This window comes from Etheostoma cragini, chromosome 3 (genome assembly GCF_013103735.1).
Source record: "Etheostoma cragini isolate CJK2018 chromosome 3, CSU_Ecrag_1.0, whole genome shotgun sequence".
Classification (NCBI taxonomy): domain Eukaryota; kingdom Metazoa; phylum Chordata; class Actinopteri; order Perciformes; family Percidae; genus Etheostoma; species Etheostoma cragini.
Window position 1 is genome coordinate 3733457 of NC_048409.1, and position 21228 is coordinate 3754684.

At 43.3% G+C, this 21228-nt stretch overlaps 1 protein-coding gene across 7 annotated transcripts in view; it reads left to right on the forward strand.

The window, feature by feature from the left end:
* The window catches only part of nectin1b (nectin cell adhesion molecule 1b), a 190257-nt gene that overhangs the window by 65214 nt on the left and 103815 nt on the right, over positions 1-21228 (forward strand). For all 7 annotated transcript variants that reach the window (XR_004655939.1, XM_034866636.1, XM_034866635.1 and 4 more), the window contains exons 3-5: positions 50-349; positions 1441-1558; positions 7827-7978. Coding sequence is in view for 6 of the 7 variants with exons in the window: in XM_034866636.1 (XP_034722527.1) it covers positions 50-349; positions 1441-1558; positions 7827-7978 (570 nt within the window). In the remaining variant the exon portion in view is untranslated. The remainder of the gene's footprint in view (positions 1-49; positions 350-1440; positions 1559-7826; positions 7979-21228) is intronic.

Sequence of the window (21228 nt, forward strand, 5' to 3'; positions counted from 1 at the left end):
TGTAGTGGGTTGTATGTCATTCTGTTGCTTCATCCTGTCTTCTGCACAGCTCGGCCTATGACACGCATGACTCTGACAACGCCCACTATCGTGGCCAGGGCCAGCAAACGCAAGATGACTGTCGCCACGTGTGTGTCAGCCAACGGGAAGCCGCCGAGCGTGATCAAATGGGACACCAGGTTGAAGGGCGAAGCCACGTTCCAGGAGACTCAGAACCAAAACGGGACGGTGACGGTACGTAGCAACTACGTGGTGGTGCCGAGCCGCGAGACCCACAAACAGAAGCTGACCTGCATCGTGACGTACCGGAACGAGAGGATCACAGACAGCGTGGTGCTCAACGTGCAGTGTAAGAATCTGCTTTTTATACTGATTTAAAAAAAATAAAAATAAAATCAATTGTCTTTTACTTTTGGGTTGTAACGTATTCTCACCTGGATTTCCTGATCTCATGCATCATGTTTTTGTTTCCTGGCGCCAGCGTGAACCCATCACCACAGTTTACAGTAAACGACAACTTCTTGCGTTGCAAACAGCTCAGAAACCTTTCCAGCTGTACAAAGTCAAGAGAAAGAAAGCAAAATAGCTGCTGAGTATGCACCAGACTCTAATAATTGACTTAAAGCGATACAGCAACATGGCCTCTTTAATCAATCTTGTGCTGAAAGGATGTTAAGTATGATAAGTATGAGTTTTGGTTACAGTTCATTCTTCTATGCACCTATCTTCCAGGTGTGTGTGTTATCAATCAGTCAATTAAAATACTTGATTGAGCCTAGAGGGGAAAGTTAAATGTGTTACATGTACTCTTGAGTATAAAAATATGGAGACATTGTAAGAAAAAGTATATAAAAATATATAAGATATATATAAGTTATGCTAAAATGCATAGCATCAATCTATATGTAAAAAATAAAGATATACAATCTGTCAAATACTGTGCTATATACAACAGTGGAAAGAATCTACATGATAATAGTGCTGAGAAATTGGATCTGTTTGCGGTGTAAATAAATGCATTAATGTAAAGTATTGCAGTATTGTTCTTGCAGTTTTAACATAAAGTATTGCTCATCATGGTGCACAGTTGAAGATATGACTAATGAACACATAATTATAAACTATCCCAGGGCCTCCCAGTCACTGACACTCTTGATGGAGGAGTTAAAGAGTTTGATTGGCCACAGGCGGGAATGACTTCCTGTGGCGCTCTGTGGTGCATCTTGGTGGAATGAGTCTTGCACTGTTGGATGTTGGATGCTATTTATACTCATTTATTTATTTCCCCCCTAACTTCAGCAATGTAAAACAAGTGGTGAAGCTAAAAGTGGTAAAAGTCTGGAGACATTGTTCATATTGTTTGTTGCAAAAGTTAAGTTTCTTCAGGAATACAGCAGTGTTTTGGGGGTATGAAGTGACTCCAGTGTGCCTTCCTTGCAGACGAACCCGAGGTGAAGATCGAGGACTTTGATGGAAACTGGTTCCTGAACCGTCAGAATGTTCAGCTGACCTGCAGGGCTGACGCTAACCCCCCTGTCACCATCTACCAGTGGAAACTGTGAGTTGGACTAAACCCTAACAAAACCCCTTAAGGCGGCATCGCTACGTGTTGTTTCTCTCACCTTGGGTTTTCGGAGTGAAAAAAACATTTTTTTTGTGCAGGGCTTGCTCAAGCACAGGCAGGCAATTTCATAGAATGGCCCATTCAAACAGCCTGCACTTTTCCAACAGTTGTTTCAAGACATATATATATATATATATATATATATATATAGATATATATACTATACAAGACAGTAATCTTCAAAGATAAAAACACACCCGCTGCCTTCATCCTGTCCAGAAATGTGTCTGCGTGTATTTACGTGTAATGAAGATAAGACTTGCGCCCAAGGCAGAGTACAATGGTCCCATTACGGTTGCAATACACACACACACACACCCCTATCTTCTTGATGGTCATAGATACTGGGAGATAAATGCAAACAGAACACACTTTGCCTTGCTTTTTGGCTTTCGCTTTGAAGTCGGGAGGACCAGCATGCAGTTGGTGGGGTAAGACAGCGTCACTGTTGGCGCTGTTGTGTTCTCTGGAGGGCGCAGAAGGCAGCGGTATGTCTCTGACACACACAGAGGACAGGGCTGCAGTATAGGAGCCGTGGATTAGGCCAGCATACCGCGGGGCTGACATCAGTGTCTTTGCCTCGGAGACTATCGCTGTAAATACATGAAAGTAGAAAGTAAAAGAGATTCAAACAAACGTCGTCAAGGCCTCGGGGACTCGCCAAATAACCTCTGGGTTTGATCCGCTTTGAGTAATTGCGTGAATGTCGGTCATACGGATTTGATGTAGGTTACATACTGTATACACAGAGACATGGAAGGAGTGCAACTAGAAAGCAGTTGTTTGCAGTAATTTGCACTGATCCAACTCTTCGTTCTGATGTCAGATTCAAAATAACAACAACAAAAAAACACAGGAAAGGGCGGTGCTGCTCTTTGAATATAAAGCAATGTTTGTGAGTGTATCGCAGTTCGAAATTACAGCATTATGCGGTGAAATTGAGAGATAAATGTAGCAATTTGTCATGTAATTGCTCGGCAGAGACTGGGCTGAGAAATATGTCACTTGACACGAGTGGATGTGGATTAATAGACCATTGTGCCCTCATTGTATCTACTCTACAGACCTCTGTTGGATTTTAATGAGGCATGGGGAGTTGTTTTACCCTTTTTTATGCATAGATTCAGCTCTCAGGGTAGAGACGCTGGTATCCGCGCAGCAGCAGCAAACAAAGACGACAAGATAGAGAAGATTTGACCTGCTTGGTTTTATTTATTTTTTCCATCAAAGGCAACGGGAGATTTAGGGAGATAGGGAGAAAAGAGGAGGAGGAGGGTGAAGAGATGTGATCTAGGAAGACGAGGGCACTGTGCTGACAGATAGGAGGGGACGGCCGTTGCTGCACTAAAAATGAGATGCCAAATGTGTTGTGAAGGTTCCCCTGGGCTCTAGTGTGGAGGTCGGCACAAGGCTGTGACGGAAGGATCCGGAGAAGGCCGGCAGAATTGCATCAAACTTGTCACCACACACACATACACAAACACACACACACACTAGGGTGTGATTCAAATCCCAGCACAAATCCCATATGTGTCCTACCCCCCACTTTCAAATCAGATTGATAATATTTTATTTCTAAGTCATGGTGATCACTCCTACTTACATATAAGTACTATTTAGGTATTTCCCGATTTTTGTATCACCTTCGACCCTCAATGTATTTAGAGCCCCCCCCCCACACACACACACACACACACACACACACACACACACAATAGGTATAGCCAAATCCAATAAATAGTAATGTCTCTGATACAGATCCACATTAATTACACAGACAATCTATTGTATCTAGTATTTGTCTAATCCCATGAGATCATAGGATCGGATTGTTTTGTTTGTTTTCTAGTTTATTTGGCTCATTGTAGGAGCTATAATTGAAATAATCGTCACTTTTTTCTACTATCTGCGTTCATTTTTCTCACATTTTCTCTGTTCCCCTGCATTGTGTGCAGTGTGCAAGAGCCTTGGCGTGAACACAGTCCTTGAAGAAAGAATCCGAGCATCTTTGATTTTTTTTTTTTTCTTCTTCTAAGAACACAATGCCAGAGCTATTTCTCAAAATGGGTTAATGGGGAGCTGCACTGAAATAGCAGAGACTAGACTAAAGAAAGACCGCCCTGTTTAAGCTTTGTTTGTTTTTTAAATGTTTGCTTGTAGGGCATTCTTCACTCGCCCTACACATTTGTTGAGTATGTTTTTAGTGCATACTCTAGTTTTCAGTGGGCACAAGAATGCTATAAGTGGGGGAAAGAAGGGCGGAAAAATTGTTAATTATCAAAAACGCCTCAATTACGTATTTTGCTATAGTTTTTATATACAGTAGGCTATATAGTTTGGTATAATTTTTTTTCTTTCCCTGGAAAGCAATATTCCAGCACACACATCCTCTCCCTCCATAACGCATTGAAAGTCACTCAAAGATATTGGATTCTATAAATAAGAAAACAGTATTATTGTTATCACCACATTTTGCAGTGTGATTACCTCAAACTCCACTCTAATTAGCCGGCTTACTTATCGCCGGAGTGAAAATGTGATTCTATTATTCATGTCGATTAAAGGCCAACCTAAGGGAACTGTTGCTTCAATCTACCCGTAGCTGTGGTTGAAACTCACAGATTACTTATTTCCCCTTTAAATTGAATTATATTTAAATATACTAAAGTTGTCTGCGGCTCCTCAAAGACACTGAAACCTTACAATAAATATTACGCATGAATGTAAGACAACTTTGAGGCCATCTCCTGTAAATAGACAGCTCTTTTGTTAAAGATGCTGTCCTTTCATGCTAATTACTGTATGTAGTTAGTTTTGTGTCTTAGCAGGTAGCTAAAGACACAGGGTAGTATTAACTTATTGGTTGGTAGCACGCAGCTAAAGACAAAGCATAATGTTAGCTTTTTTGGCTGGTAGCAGTCAACTAAAGACACAGGGTAACGTTAGCTTACAGGCTGGTAGCATTCAGCTAAAGACACAGAGTAACGTTAGCTTATCAGCTGGTAGCATGCAGCTAAAGACACAGAGTAACGTTAGCTTATCGGCTGGTAGCATGCAGCTAAAGAAACAGGGTAACATTAGCTTACCGGCTTACCCTGTGTCCAAGCTACCAGCCGGTCAGCTAACATAACGCTGGGTCATTAGCTGCTTGCTACCAGCTGGTAAGTTAACGTTACGCTGTTTCTTTAGCTGCATTCTACCAGTCGTTAAGCTAACATAATGCTGTGTTGTTAGGTGCCTGCTACCAGCTGGTAAGTTAACGTTACAGTGTCTTCAGCTGCATGCTACCATTTTTCACCCGTTTCTTCAGGACGTGTGCAATTAGGCAAGGGTGGAGAGAGAAAAAAATACTGATGGAATCGTCCATCCAGCTTTTGACTTTGATAGTCAAAATCAAAAGAACATTTTGATTAAAGTGGGACACCCTTAGCTATACATGCTTCAAGGCTCTAATGTAAAATATGATTTGTTATTCGTAATGAGGTCAAAAAATAAAGACGAAGAGATCAAAATAAAGAGATGAAGTTAGCTTACCACAAGTCTGAAGTTTGACTATTTCACAAACCATGGCCACTCCCGGAAGTGAGAGATAATGGAGAAACAACAGAACTGGTAATTTCTCTCAAGCTTCCCTGAAGTCACTGGTGTGGCAATATTTAGTCAACAAACAACCAACAGTAAAGCATGTGGGCTCTGACTGGACTCCATCTCAATTAAACTCATGGAGCATTCAGGTGTGCCTTGTAAACTCACTGTTGTTGTAAAGTACCCTTCTGCCATCTGGCAGCTCTTATTGTGGCATTGCCATCACTGTTGAAATCTTTTTTTATTTAAAATCAAAAAGGAAATTGAATCGTGACCTTAAAATCAAAATTCAAGTTGAGTTGTGGATTTGGAGAATTGTGACCCCCCCAAAGTACAGTTTGGGGTTCTTAATTCAAGTAAATGCCCCCTCCACACAATCACAACAAGCTTTTAATTTGACTGCCCCTCAGGCTCCCCACACACACACAAACACACACACATACAGTTGGATGTCTCATACAAATGCTCTGGTCACCTCGTAATCTGTGGTGTATTGCCGTTTACCCGCCTTTTCAAATCAATTGGGCTTTGCAGCACTCAGCATCGGCTAGAGGCTCACGAGGTAACTGATTATTGAATCATTAGGTACTGCATTGATGCTTGTCTGCAGCTCCATTGCAAGGTGTCCAATAAAAAATAACTCCACCATAACTCTATTACTACTACTTATTATGCAGTAGTGTAGAGAGAAAAAAGGTTTTTATCCTGAAAGAAATTTGCTCCCTAACATGACATAGGGACCAGATGTTTATAAATGGCATTTTATGACAGATTAATTAACAAATAGCTTGCCGCTGTGTCGATCCTCCCCGTCTCTGAAGAATCTTGTTGAAAGCCTGTTTAGTGCAGCTCAAGTGCCTGATGTGTGGCCATTGTTGGTGCAAGACCTAATTTTGTTGCCTCTCTGTGATTTCATTTAGTTTTTCTCCGCCTTGTAATAAATGGAGCATTACATTGTTTTTAATGTTCTCGCACACCAGCAGATCTCAAAGTGTCTCTCCGACAGAGAGCGAGCCCATGAGTGAACGAGGGAGCTCTTTGACTACGTTTACGTGCACATAATACTTGGGGTTTTGCCCTTATTTCAAAAAAGACAATATTCCGACTAAGCTGTTTACATTGCTAATGAAAATGAATATTCCACTAATGTTCCCGTTTACTTGCAGCGATGCAGACATAGGATTTTTTTCAAAGTTTTCCTCTGGTAATGGACCGTGTGGGAACACAGCCTCACTCATTCATTTCTTCAACCACCCTCCGGAAAATGAATGATTTATGATGTGTGCGCATATCAAAAAACTTGTTGCTGTTCAAGTCTTTTAATGTTAAAAGGTAGCTGTTGTTTCAGCATCCGACCAGAGACGGGGTCTTTTCTTTTGGCCGTGCATTACTACCAAAGCCAAAGTTGGCTGGTTGGTTTGTGTACAGCAACTATAGCAACGCACAGAGCTAAACATAAGCCATAAACAGAGAGAGACCCTACAAACTGCCGTGAAAAACCTTTTATTGAGACCCATATTATAAATGCGCTGTATACATGCCGATAGAATGATTCTAAAACCTAAATAATACCAGCACATCCCACATGTTTTAATAGGAACATGCTAAATTCGGAGAAAGGCCTTGTTTGGAATATCACAATATGCCTTTACATGACCTTTACCCAATTTGGAATATTATCATGTTCAGAATAATAGTGGTATATTAGTGTGCATGTAAACATACTCATTGTTGACAGAAACCAATGTCACCCACACCCAGCAGCTCCATAGTCAGCCCAGAGAACTGTTTGATGTCATCACAGTTGCATTTGTAGCTTGCCTTAAGCTAAATCTGTTCAAAGCAGCTGATGAAGCCGATCCAGGGGATGGCAACAGGAAACAGCTAATTGTCCCGAAACCTGATGCCTTTCCCCCGCCTGTGGGCTCCGTGAAAAAGAGCCCCAAGAATGATAGAACCGAGAGTGGGTGGGCTCATGATCTGTGTCCAAGTGTGCTGACCTGATCAAAGCACCTGAGCGAGTCTGAACACGGCAGAGGCAGCCAGCCATGAAGACAAACACCCCAGGCAGGAGACACAGGCTCCAGTTCTTATTGACAGCCCAGCATTTTGGTAGATTCTGCATTTATCACTTGATCAGCTAACTCCCATGTCAGCTCCCCTGTGTTTTGAATCCAGCCATGTGAGCTGTGCCGTGGCTGAGGGAAGAAGCCCCCATTTCACCCCCCCCCCCACTCCCTCCTCCCACTACTTTCTGCTACGTATTCCACATACCAAACAGGCCTGGGCCCTAAGGCATCAACTTTGTCTTACCTGCTTGGACCTGCTGGGATTCCCTGTCCTCATAATTTAGTTTGGACTTGATGGATGATGGCTGAAATATAGCGCTGTCAAACATTCCTGGTATTTATCTCACCCTCACACACACACACACACATCCAGGTTTGTTTGGCACTAGAGACTGTATTTTTATGCGCTTTGAATTGCTTTGCTGCTCAGGGGAGAAGGATTTTATTTATTTTTTCTGCTGTGGTTTGGTGTAATGCAGCCTTTTTCATGGTGTCTGTATTATTTCCCCTCTGCCTCTCTCTCTCTTTCTCTCTCTCTCTCACCACAGCTTGAACGGCTCCCTGCCCAGTAATGTGGAGATCAAGAACAACACCCTGTTCTTCAAAGGACCGGTGACCTACGACCTGGCCGGCACGTACGTCTGCGACGCCACCAACAGCATCGGGACTCGCACCGGCATTGTGGACGTCAACATCACAGGTAGGTTGAATAAGGCGCTCGCTATCCGCTCTCTGTCTCTTCAGTAACCCTGGCATGGCTTGCATCAATACAGTACCCCACTAAAAGATGGAGTCGGGGATCCGTCAAACCCCCATCCGCACAAATCAACACAAATATCCATCCATGCACACGCACAGACCATAGCAGAGCAGATTGCCTGTAGGACTAGGTATCATTCAATTATTTTCAACTTCGATACCGGTTCCTGAATACTTTTTTCAGTACCTATTTGATCAAATCTGATCTTTTTTTTTAACTCCTACTACGTATCAGGGTAATGCGTGCCTCTACAACGTGTAACATTAGACCGCTGATCCCAAACATTATTAGATCTTGGTAGATCTTGGTTTGGAATCGTGAGCAATGAAGATCGAAAGCAAAAATTCCTTGTATGTGTCCTCATACCTGGAAAATAAAGCTGATTCTGATTCTGATTCTGGTAGAATCATGCTCTATGCTAATCGGCTCACTGACACGGAGAGGTTTAATCCTTAGGTATTGAGCTTTCATACTGAATAACGAGGCATTTTTTGATACTCAATGTTATTGAGGCAATCCAGCCATATATTGCCTAAAAAGTATTGAATTCACATCCAGCCCCTATCGCCTGTGTGTTGTGGATGCTGTTCCCACCTGCCCGGGCTGTGCTGCTCCCCGCTGCACTGTGTGACACTTTAGATGAGGGGAAGAAAAAAAAAAACTGTCTCAGTGTATTAGAGCTCCACAAACACTGTGAGAACACAACAGCCGCCCCCTTACTTCCCCTCCTGCCCTGTTACACACCCAGGCGCATGTGTGGGAGTGACATAAAGCAGTTCTTATTATCGCCGCCTAAAATAACATCAAGGAGAATGAGGGTTTTTTAGGTGAGGGTACTGTATTGATCATAGTTTGCTCGCATCACACTCACATTTCTCCGAGAAGCCCGTGCCTCCTTTGTAGTCAAGCTCTTCTATCCCTTCTATCTTCTGGGGAAAACAAAACTGATTCAGTTCTCTTGCCTTCCACATAATCGTTGGCACACACGCACTGTGGTTCCTCTGGGTTCTCATCCATAGGAGAGACCATATTTTGCACTAAAAGCCTTTGCTGCAATATATATAGCAGATCTGACTTTTGCTATACCTACATAGGATTAATTGTGGAATCTTCTTCTATTGGAAGCAGCTGTGTGTGCGGTATTGGAAGACTGTCACAGTTTTGCTCCGGTCCGACTGGAAAGACTTTTTTTCCCCTGTCCTCGTGCTGCTTGGTTTCTGGGAAGCGGGGTTGTTCTAACTTGCATTGCTTTGCATGTTGACTCATGTTGTGTCTCTGGGAGCGCTGTGCCTGGTGTGAAGTGAACAGCTGTGTCTTGCAGTATCATTGCATACCGTCTTTTTCTGTTTCCTCTCTGGTAAGGCTAAGGCTAGGACAAAACACCTTTGTAGGATATGATGTCATTGCCTGCATTGAGAGAAGTTGGCAATCCAAAGTAGGCGATCGGTGTAGTAGTGTGTAAATGGAAATCTCAGAGGAGCTTTAACAGCCCTTACTTATCAAGCAGGAAAGTGAGGAAGTAATACTGTCAGGAAATCACCCTGCACCAGCTTGTGTTGAGTAATTGTGTTCCAAGGAGATTGTACTGTTGCATAAAGTACTGTATCCCCTTGGAAAGGAAAAACAAAGGCACCAAAGTCATTTTCTATTTCTGCTTTTTCATTGATTGCTTAAATTAACAAACCCCATTGCTATTGTCCCTCAAGTCTTTCTGTTTATTCTCATCATTTGTTTGCATAATTCTATTTGAGTGAGTGAGGGAGTGAGTGAACAATCCATGGGTACATAATTTAAGCGCATTTAGTTTCAATTTGTATGTATATATATATATATACATATATATATATATATATATATATATATATATATATATCCCTGTACATTTTTGCAGGTTGTTTAGCAGCAAAATACCGTAATGATTGCATTTAAAGCTGGCTCCCAGCAGAAGGTAGTCATTACTTCCTATCCCTCTGTTTGTGTGCAGTAATTAATACACTTAGTTATTACATGTCATTCAGAGACCCGGACTTAGAAATTTAAGAAATGTTTTCACATTTTGACAACGTGATCGTCACGTTTCCTTTAGCTGTGTGCCGTCAAGCTGACACATATCCTGAATGATGCATGTCACAAGGCACTTGGAGGTCTATTTTCTGTTGAGGATACATTCCCAAAGGGTCCCATACAAGCATCAAAATCAAGTTGCCAGTTCCCATAGTAACAGTGACAAGTTCCCTTCCTAAAGCGCAGTTCAGAGCCTCAGCTCCAACATGGCGCCCAGTCCCAAACAGCTTTAGTTGACCGTGTGGTTTGGCGCTCCAAGACACGAGAGTGCAGCAGCAGCAGCCTGTGTGAACAGAGGTGAGCTGCCCTTGTGTCTCATGTGGGTCCAACATGGATACGTTACCGTGGCATCATACAATGCCTGTGCTCTTTGCTGATGCTGTGAAATGCTAGCCTGTTCCTGTCTTAAGCAGGCGTGTCAGCATAATCTCCTGCACTACCCTGGAGCATCATAAACTTTGAGGAGGTGTGTAGAAGACATGTCTCTATTCAGAAGACATTTCTGTAAACGTAGACGAGCTGCAATAAATCGGCAGTCGCTATTTTGAAAATTATCAATTGCATTGAGTCATTTTTTTTTACACAAAAAGCGTAAATTATCTAATTCTAGCTTGTTAAATGTGAATATGCTCTAGTGTCGTCCCTCCTCTGTGACAGTAAACTGAATATCTTTGAGAATCAGGACATTCGAGGACGACATCGTGGGCTTTGGGTAACACTGACCGACGTTTTGCCACCATTGTCTGGCATTTAAGAGACCAAACAACTAATCGATTAACCAAGAAAATAAGCAACAGATTAAATCGACAATGATAATTACTGTTGGTTGCAGCCCTAAAATGTCTAAAAGCTTGGGGTAGACTGTGTCTCAGTTATGGAGATTTAAATCAAAGTCTGTTGGAGGTGAACTTGAGGGTGGGCATGGCGATTTCTTCAAATTCTTTGAAGTGCTCTGTGCAGCCTTGACATTGGCCGTGCGTAATGACCCGGTGGTGGAGGTAAAGAAGTATGCTGATGCTTCATTAACTTCAAAAGAGCATCTCTGTGCCTCAGACGGAGGTGGCAGATACAGTCCATGGCAGGCGAGAGAGAGCCCACTGCTGGCTGCTGTTCAAGGCTGCAGCATTGGGCCTCAGTAATGCCAGCTAAGTGTTCCCTGCACAAAAAAAAGTGACCAAGCCCATAGCCACAGTGCATTTGGGAGACCAGAGCTGACATGGGCTGAACATGAAATGATTACTTGTTTTCCTTTGTTAAAGGGCACATTTTAATACTCTCTCTCTAAAGAGTTCAGTGTTTCTAGACTCAATAACTCTGGCCTTTTTTTGCCTGAATTAAACTGTATCAAGCACATATTATGCACTTCTTACCACCATTGTGCCTAGAGAGTTTTTGCTTCCCTATAATGATTACGATACCTGAACTTGAGAATTGGCCTGTTACCGAGTACCGATCTGATACATTTGCTCCAATTTGATACCATAATACCATTTCTCCTTATATATTATTATTTTTTTAACAGTTCTACAATACTAACCCTGCATAAATGTGATATAATTGCTATCATTGTTAAACTGTCTTGTATGACCTAGTTTGACAGTACGGAAAATGAACATAAATAAAGTACTTTTAAAGTAGATTTTCTATAGGGAATAAACAACGTGGTATCAGATCGGTACACATCCATAGTTCTGTCACTATCAAGATCTGGATGCTCTACTACTCGCTGCATCATGCATGGGTTTGGCAGTAGCGCTTTTTGTTTTCATTTTCAAGTGGATTTTTCCGATTGACACAGCAATATACACCTGCCATGGACACGACCATGCTCCTAGTGTCAGGAAGATAAAATATCCGTGACAACTTGTTTGTAGCACTTAGGGAAGGCGCGTTTTAATCAAGCTCCTACGTTTCGTTGGACGGATTTGTGGGAGCTGCATAACTGTCAGCTGGGCAGATAGCATGGCTATGGAGCACCTTGTTTCAATTAGTTTGGGGATGGTGTGTGCTGTGGAGATGGCATTGACTACGGTAAGTCACGTGGGCCAAGGCGGCTTTCTCCAAGGACATGTGTTCTGTAGATATGGTGTTGCTTGTCAGAATCTAATGAACCACTCTCCTGTTTTAATCAATCCTCGCTCTCAGAAACAAACAGGTGAAAGAGGAAGTCTGAGGGGAAAAAATAAGGAAGGGAAGAGAGGTAGGCAGGGGCGGGGGGAGACTATGGCGAAAGAGGTAAGCTTCATGGAACGGACTTCTTGGTAGCAGACACCTCTCATTCAGAAATCTCTAACGGGCATCAGAGGCCACGTTCAAAGAGAGAGACAATGAAAGTTATTGTTGACCATTCATTCTCTGCATCATTTAACTAGGGCTGCAAGATCTGAAGAAAATATGCGAATACGTTGTACTTGCCATAAATAAGCAGATATTAAAGTGTACACCCTTCAGCGTTTCTGCCTTTTACTCTTCTGCTAAAATATGGCACACTGCTTTTGAATGTAGAGCAAATGAGCATTCTTTTATTGAATACTTAATTCTAAGAGTCAATTGTAAAATAAATATTGTCCGCAGTAAAAAAAGAATGACTGATATTCTCTGTCGACCTTCAAAAGATTCCCTGAGTGTTGATTTCACCACTTGATATAGCAAAAAGGTTAGATTGAAGATTATTGTGCAGCCTTACTTTTAGCAAACGGTGACTCAGAAATGATGCGGCCGAGAAAGCCGCAGGAAAGGGGGCTGAATAATGTGGTTTAACCTCAAAGATCCTCCCCAACTTAAGAGAGTTAAATCAGTCTTTCATTAAGATAATCAGCTTTCCCACCATCACACTCGAAACAAATCGACGCTGCCATCTTGAATTTCTTCCCAGCGCATAAGGAGATGTGATGAATGGCCGTTTTGTCAGGACCTTACAATTATGTCATTATCACCCCTGAGAAGGGAGACGTGTGTGTGTGACTTGTGGGAACATTTCTCTCAGCGAAGCAGAACATTCACCACAGATTGAATTTGTTTTCTCTCTTGAGAAATCTTTGAAACTTGATTAGATATTTTTTTAACCTTGACTCACCCACACAACAGCGCTTTGTGAGATGGAGGCCGGTCTGCATCTGAGACAGTGCGTAATTTCCGCCACATTAGCAGGATCAGCTGTGGAGGATAATATCAGATCAGCTTGGGGTGGGCCAGTATGTGAACCTTTGGGTGATTTCACTCCTTTCATCCCATCTTTTGTTGGAGCCGCGGTAGCGAGTTGCTTTTACAGAGCCGAGGTGCAGGCAGCTTTGCTACAGTGCTTTACCACTCGGGTTAAACTGGATGGAGTGAGAGCATTCTCATCAATTTAGCAAGGAAGCGTGAGGATGGATCCTTCTGTAAGCACAGGCCAGCCTCCGCCGACATGTGTTCACGCTCGCCTGAACACGCAATAGTTGGCTGCCCGTGTGAGAAAATGAAGTTGAGAGAGAGAAGAGGTTTAGAGGGGAAATATTGTACCCACATGGTGAAAATGAGATGAATAAAACATACAGGCCAATGGAAAATATAAATAAATAAGAGGTGTCCATGTGACTGAAGGCCACGCTTCAGTGGGTCTTGATATTTGGGAATTTTATTAAAGAGGTAAAGTGGATTGCAGAAACGGGCTCCCAGGAAAAAGGAAACTAGGAGTGTTCCAGAGGTGGGAAAGAGGGCGGGATTGTGTTTGCATGACGCTGTGTGTTCACAGCTTGTCACTTTCCCTATCCTACCTTACAATGATGACAAAAGACACTGAGACACAATGGTAATGTACGGGGCTGCCATTCTAAAAAAAAGAAAAATCCCTTTCCAGTTCTTTTGCTCCATATAACCAATGCAAGCAACCAGAGCCCATTGCAGAGAAACACATTAGCTATGTCTATATAATGATTCCAAATGCTTGCCACCGGGTTGGCAGGAAGCAGTAGCGAGTTGTTGGCAGCGGCAACGGGACTTTTCTCGGCATAAATTTGAATGGCTGAGCAGGAGATGTTACTCTGAGATGCCATTAAATGTTGGAATATGTCAGGAAAGAAACCTGTTGCAACTTAAACTGGATGCATGCCACATATTTTACTGTAGTCCTATTGTAGTTATCACCTGTAGCCACTATTAGACATTTATTAGACATGTATCGTTTATAAGACAAGGTATTGGCCTCGTTAGTGTGCGTTTCACACTCTCGGGTTCCCTCTCTTGTCCACATGAATGAACAGCTGTGACATGGAGGATCCTCTCGCTCCGTAACTGATGCTTAAGATTCCTCACTGGCTTGTTTCAACGCGAAATGCATCGCGTGAAGGAAGTGGCGATAACCGTTTCATGGTGGTTTGTCATGGCAACTATCGTCCACAGGGGCTGGCTGCCAACCAACCCCGAAACAATCCGAAACTCTCAGCAGCGGCTTTAAAAAGAAACTAAGTGAACTGTAAATAACAGTCGGTGTCAATGGCCTGGATCATTTCTGTTATCAGCTGAGAAACAGACACGTTGCTCTCTGCGTCACCGTTTTCTCAACGTGATCGCTCCCTGTGATAAAGTGTGATTGCGAGACCGTGGAGACAGTACATCATTGCATAAAAACAAGCATCGCGCCATATAGCGCTGACATCTAACAGCAGAGCGGCTCCACTCAGCCATTTGTCTCTTTTCTTTTCCTCTGACAGAGACAAGAGACATTATGATGCCAGCGTTGCACAGGCTCCCTTGGCAATGTGGGATTTGTTTGTCTTCGCCCGTCATGGTGGCGTCTGTCTCAATCTGTGCCCTAAAGCACATTGCAGTGTTGCCTTCTTACGCCGCCACCTGCATTATTCATACATTCAACGGCCACACGCGTACATATACCTTGTATATCATCGCGCCCTCACTTCAAGCAGACACATGCTTTGAGGCAGGTTGAGGAGCATTTCATTACCCTGTGCACTCTGCTAGCTTCTTCATCACCCTTGAACTTTCTGATCCAGCGTCTACAAACCTACATGGAGAAGGGTTTGGGAGTTGCAGGCTGTGACTGTGACTATTTAGCCTCCAAGTCCTCACTGCAGGAGAGGCTGCTCAGATCCTGCCCAGAATACACCTCATTATCCAAATGAGACATTAGCATGAGCGGCTCCCTTAGCTTGCACACCATAGGCCGCCCCATAAAGCCTCGGCTGTGTTGTGCTGCGCCAGGGAGGGCACTGATGGGGGGGAGACATAATGGCTGCAGCTCATTTTGCGTAAAATGGAGGAGGGGGATGCTCACTGTGTAAAGGGTCTTTAAAAAAAAAAAACACACACATTTATTTGGAGAAGAAAAGTTAGCCAGGCTGTGCGAGTGAAATGGAAATGTCACCAGGGGAGAGCATGTGAGAGCAGAGCAGCTGAGATCGTAGTGATTTATCTCAACATTTGTTTCTGCATGGCTTGCTGTTTCTGCTCTCCCGAGGATATGCAGAGGAGAGGGATGTGGCGGGCAGACGGAGCAGTGGGATTGGCTGTCCAGCCGTGTGGTGTCCGATGTGTCACGCCTCCCTGAGAGCCTGATGAAGTAGGTCAGACGCTGTCCCAGGGTCTGACCGCTGGCTCCAGAGCTGCTGCGTGGTGATTCACTCGCTACACACGGCACCAAAATAACAACAGGGGAGACAGGAAAACAACAACACGGGTGGGGGGGGGGGGGGGGGGGGGGGGGGGGGGGGGTAGGCAGAGGAGAAGCTGAGGGTAGGATGGTGTGTGGAACAGAGCTGGGGATGAATCCATAAGTTGTCATCTAATAAATTTATTGGCAACTGTCTGGGCAACTGAATCACTTTGAGTCATTTTTTTATGAAAAGAAAAGTGTAAAATCTCTGATTCCAGCTTGTTAAATGTGGATATATGTTTCATTTTCATCCCTCCTCTGGGACAGTAAACTAAATATATCTTTGAGTTGTGGACCGCAACATTTGAGGATGTCATCCTGAGCTTTGGGTAACACCGGTAACACCACATTTTCTGCCGTTTCATAGACCAACAATTTCTCAATTAACCAATAAAATAATCCACAGATGAATCAACAATGGAAATAACGGTTTTAGCGGAGGATAACAATTGCCTCCGACGTCTTCAGGTCTAATGCCATCCAACATGCAGATTTGTTTTCTGACACGATAACCCGTCCTTAGCACTGCAGACACACACAGGCTAGCAGGGACAGGCAGGGATGCATTAATAATGCTACCCTATGAGCAAACATGATTTTTGAAAAGAGCGTTGGTGTTTAGATGCCGGTGTAAATATTCATTGCTCATTAAAGGCGTATTTAAAATGATTATTACAACCTCTGTAGCACGGAAAATGACCATGTATCAACAAGGGCAGGGCATTAAATCACACTCTCTGAAATCTTATGGATACATTTTTTCACAATTCAATTCAATTTTATTTATAATCAATTTATAACAAGAGTTATCTTGAGATACTTTACAGATAGAGTAGGTCTAGACCCCACTAGACCATATGATTTACAAGAACAGTTCTAGTAGTTCCCTACACAGCTTTCAGTAACAATGAATTGGGATCTCTGCTTGAATTTGTTCTTTTGGATATGGCTTTATTGTTTTATTCATACTCTAAACCACTGCAAAACATAATTCTGTAATATAAGACTGTGAATTTTGGGAGTCCTCGGTTGATAGAGGCCATTAATAAAAAATAAAGGGATTACGTGCTGCAGGTGCTCTAGAGAGATGAAAACACGACACGCTCTCCGTTTGTCCCGCGAGTCGATGCATGTCCACGACGCGCCACAGATGATGTCACCAGCGCGTTATCTCCTCCAGCACGTCCCGGGCCTCTTATCCGTCCACTTTGGCCAGGGGAATATGATTTTGAATCACTTGTCTGAAGGGTTTTAATGGCACGTGTGGCATTTAACTACATATGAGGCGAGCGTCTGTAAAATCAGCGATAGCGGAAAGAAAATGTGTCGACAAACGGAAAGAAATGGCAAGAATTGGAGGGCGAGCGCGCGATAGGGTAAAAAATACCACTGTGCAGTATTTGCAATATCTCTGCTTATTACAAATCTCCCATTGTTGTATCCTCCAGTTCCAGTATTCATATTTATATTTTTTGCACTCTTTTGTATAGTATCTAGTTTTTTTAAACTTAATTTATATAATTAGTTTAGTTGAGTAATCTTCCATTTTTGCCCTTAATTATTTTTACTTGAATCAGAGAGCCTGCATAATATTTCCTACGTGCATGGACTGTTTGGTGCATGCACAAATGGCAAATCAAAATCTAGAATCTCGAAAAGGAGCTTTTCCTCAGCAATGGCTCCCCCGTGCAGCGTGGTAAATTCCCGTCAGTGGTGAGCTTTTATTCTTTGTGGCAGCATTACATTTCCGTGACTTCGCGACCATCGGCAAATTCAGACAGGGGAGTAATGAGGATCGTCGGAATCGCTGAGTTAATGCGTCTCCCCCGATCATCCCCCGTCCTCACTCACTCACTCACTCACTCATTACGCCATTCTTTATTTGCCATTGTCACTCCCCGGCCTTTCAAAGCCACTCACTCCGTCTTCTTTTTTCTCCCTCCCTTGTTGCCACTCCTCAAACTCTGAGTCGCCTTCTATTTTCTTTTCATCTCCTGTTGTCTGCGGCTTGTTCCTCATTTAGTCGTATTAAAAAAACGCCACTCCCTGCAGCGCTCTTTGAAAATCCTCTCTCATTTTCTCAGCCTCTGTCATAACAACTTGTCCAAGTGATTGCGCTAAGACTCGGGAATGTTTGTACCTGTCTCTCTCCTCCTTTCTTCATGTGCAGACATGACTGGAGCACACCCAGAAACTGTACCTGCAGGACACACTGGCGATACACTTTCCATTCCTTTTGAAAGCCCCCCCCCCCCCCACCCCTTCCCTGCTTCAGAAATCCCTCTCCTCTCCATATCTTTGAACAAATGCCACTGCTGCTTGTTTTCTACTGTAGCTTCCACCGAAATACAAAACCCGACTCTGAATGCATGTCTCTGAAGACGTAAATCTGGCACCGACCTGATACGTCACTCTCACAACAAGATGTCAGGCTTTTTTTGTTTGCCATTTGTCTCTCCTAAAGATTAATTTGTGTTTTAAACAAATAACTCATAGAGTTATGAGGGAAGCGGATTTTGTCAGGAAAATATTTGGACTTAGTAAATCATCCGCTCCATCATGTCCGATGTGAGTGTTCAAAATAGAATTGATTAATGCAGTGGTGACAGCAACAGTTGCACCGTAGTTGCTGTATTTCATGTTATTCGTTACCTTCTATAAATCCAACCTGCCTTTGGATTGAATTACAGCCTTCCGTGGCACATCATGGCGCCTATTAATCTCACTAGTACATTATAGTGGGTGCAACTCAAGGTTAGCCCGCTATCTGCATATTTCCAGCATGGTGTTAATAGACACAGCCTTTTGTTGCCTGGAACAGTGTCAGGGCTGTGGTGCTGCTTTGAGCTCTTTTTTTTTAATCTATCTGTTGGCAGGTGTTGCCGGTAGCGACGGCGTGCTGGTGGAACACTTTCCGCCTCCTCCGTGCTGTCAAACACCCCTGCGTACCCCGACCATTTCAAATGTGTGTTATTATTAGTCTTTCTGTAATGTGATTAGTTTAACACTATAGAGACTCTTATTTCTCCACACTCGTAGAGCGGCAAAGCCGCCGTGTTGGAGGATTTTTCTGCCGTTTTGTTATCTGCATGCATGCATAAGGCCAGTGGGGTGATGGGAGGTGGTGTTAGGGTGGGACCTTGCGTACTTCAGAGCGGGAACGATAACGCTGTGGGAACAGGCACTCAGCTTGGAGCTGCAAAATTAAAAGCAACGCGTTCTTCCTCCTGGTGCTCCGGAGCTTCTGTCTCTGCTTTTAAAGTCCACCTGTTACAGAGGAAGAGCTACCTGAATACTTTGAATATTCCTCACCGGTGTTGTACTACTCGAGATCCATCTCGGTCTCCAGACTTCTTTTTGAAAGTGTCGGTCTCGTATCGGAATCAACCGCAATTCTTGTCTCGGTCTCGGGATTTTCCGTCAAGACCATAACTGTCTGTTTTCTTCTTCTTTAACCTTTTGGGCATTTGAGGCCTTTATTTGCAGAATATAGGACAGCTGAAGACATGTAAGGGGCGAGAGAGGGGGAATGGCATGCAGCAAAGAGCCGCAGGGCGGAGTCGAACCTACGAACCTACTCTATTACATATCATGTTTTTTTATGGCAATGTGGATCTTTCAGATGAATTTGAGGAGTGCCTGTGGTTAGCATTTTCCACATTTTATTATGTCATGCAGTTTATGTCTCGCACTGGTCTGGCCTTGGTCTTGTCTCGGTCTCAACCCCTCAAAGTCTTGGTCTTGTCTCGCTCTCGGCACACTGGTCTTTGTGATGACTTTGGTCTAGGACCATTCATTTAAAATTTCTAAAGGGTTTTGTGGCTCCCAGTGCTTTCTTTACTGTGTGAAACGGGTCCAAATGGCTCTTTGAGTGGTAAAGGTTGCCGACCCCTGGTCTAGGTGGTCTTGACTACAACACTGCTCCTCCCTTCCAATTCCTGGAGTAAAACATCTTTAGATACTCCAGTTCCTCTTCTCCATATGGCTTCCTTGGAGGTAAAAGGCAAAAGAGCCCCCAAGAATACCTGGAAATTAACAACTGCTTTCATGTCTATAGTTTGTGAGCTGTAACAGCTTCTTCAACCATTAGCGTTAGCAGTCACATTCTTCAGGTGTCAGAGGTGGTGTCACTTGATTCTTTATAGAAGGTCATATATATCAGGTCAGGTTATATCAGAGGTGCTTTAGAAGTCTCGCTGCATCTTCTTTTTTTACTGCCACTATTCTGTAGGTCCAACGGCATCGCCAAGTGTTTCTCACCTCTCTTAGTGGTAAATATATAGTCTTGGCAACCTTAGAAATGCAAGGCACAGGGCTCCCCAATCAAGCCTGATTAATGGGGCTGGTCAGAGGGATGACGTGTCCTAGCTGAGGAAGGCAGTAGATGGTAGAGGAGAAGATTACAAGAGAAAGTTTTCCTTTTTTCTCTCTCCACTCCTTCAGTCCTGTGGATTTCTGGACTCTGTAGGATGGTGTGTTCTCAAACAGGGGTGACCTGGCTCCGCTCTCCCATTCATGTGTGTAATGAAGGCCTGTGTCTGAATAATCCCATTAGGTGCTCAGATTAAAACCTGAGCTGATATTTGAGACTTTGCCCGGCACCGCTTTAGAAATTGGAGAGCTTTGCTGTCGCTTCTGGGAGAGAGGGCGCGGAGGAAGCACAGTGGAGGACAGTGACTGTGTTTGGGAGGTCGCCTCTTTGGACTTATGGGGTGCCATTGTAATTAAAGGAGAGGGGGAAGGATTGAGCATTTGGTCTTTACTTGGCCCAATAGCATCCCCTCCTTCTACCAGAGTTCTGCAGAGATTTATCTTTCCCATTAACAGGCAGTTCTAATCGAGTGTAATAGTTTTGATTCAACAGTTCAGTGCAATAATTTAAAAATCATTTTCTGCTTATGTGGGAAATTCGTCTTTTTAGTTTTGCATGATGAGGATGGCAGAGGTTGTGAGATTGGCTGGTTGTTGCAGTAACGTTCGGATTTGACTCCATTTGACTTCCTGCGAGGCAGCACAAAGAATGTAATATCTCTAAGGAACGTTTAGGATTGCTTAACATAAACCTTCATTTTGGCTCAATTAGGATTGCTTTCCAAGTTCAGAACGAGCATTTCCCAATCAAGATTAACCATAATTCCATATAATAGGTTCTGATTATGACACCACCATGTTATCGGCACGTTGTTGCTATTGGATTAGAACAGCTGACACTTCTTCATACCAGGGGCGGAGCCAGACTATGTTAACCCTCGGGGCTCCGCCCAAACCTGGGATGGAGGAGGATTTCGGGGGCGTGCTCCATTTACAGCAGCTATATGCAATGTTATTCATGTTGTTTAATAAAATAATAGAATGCCTAAATATCTACGTTATTTGGGAAAATATGATAGTTGCCATGGGAAAAAAATCATCCTGTAAAGTTAGTATCTAACTGTTCTCCAACTGTCTTCATCATTCTGAAACCAAAATACAATAT